Genomic DNA, 6475 nt, shown 5'->3' on the forward strand with positions numbered 1-6475 from the left:
ATCTGCTTCTCTCTTATTTTACATACTCCCTGCACCTCCAACTCTCTGCTACTATGCTACTCATCGAAAGACTCCTACTAAGCTAACTCACTAACCCTTATTAGCTGTTTATTATGTGTGTAGTACAGTGATGTAATGTGTGTGCCTCAATGGGATGTCTCCTTGACATGTCTAATTACCAGCAGCCTACTTCCTTTCATATCCCAGAGTTCCCATTTCCCTTATTCAGCAACCTTCTACCCCACATGCTGCATTGTGCATCCAGCATCTACCTGACATTCTCGATCACCCTGCTTCCCCACATGCCCCCTGTGTGCCCCTAGCATGTAGGTACAAGAGGAAGGAGAAGTTCTCAGAGGGAGGCGGTCATCATCCCAGCAGTCAGGATGCCGGTGTTCAGTATACAGACGCCAGCATCCCAACTTCTGCCAGGAGACTGGTGCCAAAATAGCAAAATCAATTAGGATCCCAGTACCGGAATCCTACTTCCAGAATACCAAATGGTAAGTATGCGTGCAGTGATAGCATTCGGCTCGGGAAGGAGGGGACAGGTTTAGGCAATAGTGAGGGGACTTAGGGCTAGGCTGCAGGGAGGGGAGGTTAAGGATAGGAACTTAAAAGGTTAAAAGGCACTTAACTTTAGGTTGTGGGTAAGGTTTAAAGGTACCAATACAAGGTACAATTGTTGGGTGCGATGAGATGCGCGCTCCCGCACACATCTCATCGCACAGCTCAGAAAGTATGTGCTGCACTTACCTTTTGAACTAGATCTCATCTCATTGCATTGCAAAACTGATGCAATGCGATCTAGTCCATATTGTATACTGTAATTGTACTGTGTTATGGGCACCTTAAGGGTTATGGTCAACAGAGCAAAAAAGTCAACATGGAAATGGTTGACACAATCTTTGTGGTGTCTGTTGACAAAAACACCATATAAGTGTAAAGCGTCCAGTCGCCATGCTTCGGGCACGGGGCCTCACGCTTGGCACAGGTTTATATTATCTCAGATAATTATTTGTACAGGTGATGTGATGCAGGAGGCCCTGTGCTGTACACTGACTATAAGTGGATAGATACAGCACATTTCTGCACATAAGGGTGTCTGCGATCTCAGGCTGAAGTGGGAACTATCAGACAAAGAACAGTAATGGGAAGCATGATCAGCACTATGAGGTGAGCCATGGATCTGCCCATGCAGCTGCATCTTCTCTGGCTGACCTTTCAAAATAAATCACACACCCAGGCTAGTAAGTGTGTTGTCTGTCACTGGCTGCTGCTCCTCAGATTCCTGGTCGACTCCTCTTCAGTGACCAATTGACTGCACAGTAAAAAAACAAGATGACATTACACTGAGTATTACTATAGCACAGGGATTAGACCGTTGAATTACAGGGGAATTGATATCTCAAAGGGATCAAACACTGGGGAAGATGTATTATCGCGCCACTATAATACTTCCTGCTTCACCTCATTAGCGAGGCGAAGCAGGAGGGGAGACAGACAAGATGTATTAACATCTTGTCTGCCAAAGTGGGGGAGCGCTAACTCCCCCCTCCGGCGATGTCCCCTCCTGGAGGCAGCGCATCAGTTTACACTGATGCGCTGTCTCCTGTCCCCCCGGCCGGGCGCACTGGGCATGCGCGGGATCTCGCTACTCACTGGAGATCTCCAGCGCAGCCCAGAGCCAACAGCAGGGACAGCGCTGTCCCTGCTGTTGAGGTAGGGCTTCACCAGCCTGCTGCTGGCTAAGCCAAAACCAGCATTGGGCAGAACGATCAGCGATGCGGACCGTTCATACATTTGGCCTGCTATCATTTAGATAGCAGCGCCGATATGGACAGAGACACACTGTGGGGCCGCACACTGGCTCCATCATACATGAGGGAGAAGCGGTATCAGTGCACATAATGTGCGCTGATACCCCTTCTCCCCATTCCGCAGTCATACATCTGCCCCATGGTTCTTAGTTATTTTAATTTAAAAAATGAATCAGTCCTGGAATCCGGGAATTTCTTCATGTTATATACTCCTGAGTAGCTGACCTTGACCATTTTCAGGTTGGGATCAGGTAATGAAGATCTTACATAGTAAATCTTACCGCTTGGTGGATCTGGCATCTGGGAATTGTGGGCAGTCAGTCGCAGATGTATGAATGCCCTTACTTTGCTATTGACCATGCATCTCCTCGGCAAGATAGGAAAAGTTTGGTTGAAGTAGGGCGAGGGAAGGCAGGCCTCATCACATGAGAAGTGATTACTATGAATACTAGGAATAATTAATACTTTGCTAATGTCTTGGTATACAGAGATGTTTTGTTTGTTAGTGTGGAAATGTTTGCCTAACCTAAAACAAGTGCAGTAGTTTTCTCTCTTTCTGCTGCAGTTTCCCTCAGTGTTATCTCTGTCTCTCTGAGTGTAACTTCACTGGTTTAAATGAAAGCAGGTTAAAGGAATAAAGGAAACTTGGGTATTATGGAAAGCATATTGATGCCAAGCATGAGATATACCTTCAACCTCAGACTTTATTGGTCTACTTGGGAAGCTTGTTTAACACTAAAGAGCCAATTCAGGCCTGTTCGTACAATCTGAATTTGTCCCCGTCTACTATGTTTTGGGACTGTGCATGCGCATTGTCGCCAATGAGCATGTGCAGGCCCCAGCTGCAAGCATTTTCGGTAAAGTTTCCCTTTTGTCAATGAGCTTGTGAGTGACAGGAAGGGGGGCGTTCCTATGGTCCGCCCAGCTTTTCAAGGGGGTGCCCACAAAAATGCTGGGCGGACCCAGCATACTCAGGCGTGGTCTTGCCTGCTTGGGGTGGGCAGATGACATCACATGACATTGCTACAATGTGAGTCACATGACCTCAGCGCCTGCCCCAAATTTGTCGGAAAGTGGCCATATGATAAGTCCAGCCTTACTTTTCTTAACAAACTTTTCTTCTTGTATCCCTCTGTATAGTGCATAGTATGAGGCATGCGTTCCTGATCCAGCATGAAAATCGCTATCAGCAGTGTATTGCTGCTTTCATTCTACAAGCAAGTACTGAATCTGCTAAGGTTTGTTTATTATTATCTTATATGCTGTGTGGCTACTAATGTATTGTTATACTGTATAATGAAAAATTACATTTGTGCTTTATTCCTGTTGAGAAGTGAGGGCAATGGCTGGGTGTAATCTATGTATTAGGTCCACACTTGGAGCGCAGCCAAGTACCTTCCTCTGCTACCGCTGTGCTCGGCACACATTTTACCATCCACATGGACTCCGATTAGGAATGGTAAAGTAATGCGGGGTACACACCAGGACGACCCGCTCACGATGACGCAGAGCGCATAACCCTCTCACGATATGCACCGTGAGCGGTACCGATCCGATCGTGACCCGCAGCCGGGTGTATGGTCGTATCCAGATCCTATCTGCTGCAGGTAGGATCTGATTAACGACTGACCGACCCGCGGGGCCGCGCATCTGATCGGAATCAGATCACAACAGGACAGAAAAGGGCCCAATCACCACATATTGTATATCCAATCTGGTCGAATTGGATGTGGTCGGACCCTTGTCATCCTGGTGTGTACCCAGCATAAGTTCCCAAAATGTAGGCCTTTTCATTGTCAGCCATATGTATGTCCACCTATTGATTGGATTGTCAACCCAGACACTATTGGATTGTCTATCAGCCAGCCAGATATGGTAATGGCTTGACCTAAAATGACATGATCATCTCTGCATTATTGCTGAAACAAAAATGTGGCTTCACTTGTATGTTGTTGGATTTTTCCATGCTTATCGCATCATAAATTCATTGGACCTACAGTCCCTGCATTCATTCTGGAAATAAGTAGGAGATAATTACTTACTGTACAAGTAGACCCACACTGTACTTGAGATTCTGTTTTACCTATGGATGATTGTCTGTATCTTCCTGACAAGCGCCTTCCTTAGCTACATACGTGTCCTCATACATTTTTGTGCCGTCATGACAAACAGCCCCTCTTGGCATGCCGGGTTACATAAGAATCTTCTAGAGTCGTGAGGTTTTTTTTTTTTTTAGGATACTTGTGTATATATATATATATGTATGTGTGTGTGAATGTGTAGATTTATAGGAATGTTACCCAAAGCAACCCATCAGATTCTATTTTTTAGGCGGTGCTAAATAAATAAATTCTGATTGGTTGTGATGAGCAACATCCTATCTTAGTAAACTTACCTCAGACTCAAAGTGCTACAATGTGGAATTTGCAATTTTTTTTCCAATACAAGTTTATTTGGCTCAGTGACACACAATATACAAGTGTCATATCAAATTTAATCAGCACAGTCCCCTCAGGCATACTAGACTCATTGCGACTAAGGTGCATTTGCACTGACCTGGTGGCTTACTCACAACTAGACATGCCATGCCGCCTGGCGTATTGCGGCTTGATGTGCTGCATAAAGGACACATCTGTATGCAGCCTTACTAACAGGTCACGTTGCCCTCAGTTTCATAGTTACCAAGGGATTGGAATTATTTATTGTTGTAAGTGGGATGAACTCAGTTTCTCAAGCCCATAGCAAATATCTAAAGTGACCAGGAGCTATTGAATTACAGGTTGAGTATCCCGTATCCAAAATGCTCGGGACCAGGAGAATTTTGGATAACGGATTATTCCGTATTTCGGAATATTTTAATATTTCAATGATGTATTTTGAAGTATCTTGCATGTATGCTGTATAAACACATAATATACACACAAATATATTTTATTACCACATAAAATACACACAAATATATTTTAATTGTTCAAAAAACAAGGTTTCAAAATGTGAAACAAAATGTGTGTACTATCTCAGCACTGAATTTGAATGCCAAGCAATCATTGTCTTGCACATATATAGTGCCAGTTACATATCATGTCCCCAGTGATGCTGTTACAAATGTCCCCAGTGAGTTTTTAGCAAAAAAAAATATTTTTTTTCACTTTCTGGAATGTCCGTATTTCGGAATAATTTGGATAACGGATACTCGGATACGGGATACTCGACCTGTATTTGTGGGCACTTATTATATTATTCATCATGGATTTCTGCAGAAATCTGTAAAAAGTAGGGCTTTGGGCACCTTCTCTGCATGTGCACAGTAGTTTGCATGAAAATCTTGGCATTTGTGAGAGAATGCAGCATTCAAAACCGGTGCCAGTATGGCATAGAAACAATAGCTTCCAGACACTTTTGTATGAGAGCAAGAAATACATTTAATTTTTTCCTTGTGACTAATCTGAAAAATTTGTCCATTTAACAATGGATTGTAATTTATATGTTTATGTATATATTTTACAGAAAATGTGGCTCTCGCAAATAGAAACTGCCATATCCTGTTACACTGAAGCTCAGGAAACAAACAGAACATCGATATTTTGCCACCCTACAGAGTCAGCAGAAATTTAGCAGTATTTTATATTCGATTTCTAAATGTAATTTAACTATTTTGCATTTCTAAGAATGTTTGTTTTTATCTACAATATTTGTAAATGGACTTCAGCATTAGACAAATTCCTACTACATTGTTTGTCATTTTATTATTCATATGTTACAAAAATAATTTGCTCATATTTTGAGTGTTTTGTACTGTATGATGTAGACTTTTCCTGTGCTTTTAATACTTTCCATGTGAAACAATGTTTGCACTTATTTAATACCGCAGTACACCATAAAACTTTTTAATAAACGGACTAGATCAATTTTGTGAAGCATTACTGTGAATGAGGAGCTGAAACCAGATAAGTGTTATTATTGCTATGAATAATACATTCACCCCTTCGTCCACAGGTTCTCAGTCGATCCTCAGGACCCCACACAGTGCATGTTTTGCAGGTCTCCTCTCAGAATCAAGTGAACATAATTAGCGCAACTTGAGTCAATGAGTAATGAATGTACCTGTGCACCTGCCGGGTGACCTGGAAAAGTGAACTATGTGGGGTCCTGAAGACCGAGTTTGAACAATTATCACACTACAGACTAATGGTGCCCATACACTTATGAGGTGCGATTCGATGCGACATCGAAGTACTATGTCCATTGAGTCTGATCACATTTTTTGGGTGCAAAAGTCAGCACCCGATGCAGCATGCCATCTTCTGATGGCACATCGGGTGCTGGGAGAGGGCGGTGGAGTAGTGTATGCTAGCAGTAGTATGCTTGCGGGAGTCAGCGGTGGTGGCAGATTTGTTTAAAATACTGGGCTGCCCTGTGATTGGTTGAGAGAGCTCAGCCAATCACAGGGCAGCCCAGTATTTAAAAAATTCTCCCACCACCGCTGACTCCCGCAAGCGCTACTGCTAGCATACACTACTCCACCACCCCCTGATACGAGAGGCAGGTACGCCGCCTGCAGTCACTATGGTCCCCTCTCCCCAAACCGCTAAATGAGTCCCTTTCGCCCCCCACCCCTGGATTGTATTTGAGCGATTGCATGTGGTTAAAAACTG

General features: G+C 43.6%; 1 protein-coding gene across 7 annotated transcripts in view; it reads left to right on the forward strand.

Annotated features, from left to right (window-relative positions):
* Window positions 1-6200, forward strand: part of PLEKHG7 (pleckstrin homology and RhoGEF domain containing G7) — a 62037-nt gene extending 55837 nt beyond the window's left edge. For 6 of the 7 annotated variants that reach the window (XM_083182389.1, XM_083182388.1, XM_083182387.1 and 3 more), the window contains exons 18-19: window positions 2961-3058; window positions 5328-6200. In XM_083182389.1, coding sequence (XP_083038515.1) covers window positions 2961-3058; window positions 5328-5435 — 206 coding nt within the window. In that variant the 3' untranslated portion in view covers window positions 5436-6200. Of the gene's footprint in view, window positions 1-70; window positions 564-2960; window positions 3059-5327 lie in introns of those variants that run through there. The other variant, XM_083182392.1, reaches the window with a different exon arrangement.
* The last annotated feature ends 275 nt before the right edge of the window (window positions 6201-6475 follow it).

The sequence above is a fragment of the Crinia signifera genome, chromosome 4, assembly GCF_055691185.1.
Source record: "Crinia signifera chromosome 4, ASM5569118v1, whole genome shotgun sequence".
In the NCBI taxonomy this organism is placed as follows: Eukaryota; Metazoa; Chordata; class Amphibia; order Anura; family Myobatrachidae; genus Crinia; species Crinia signifera.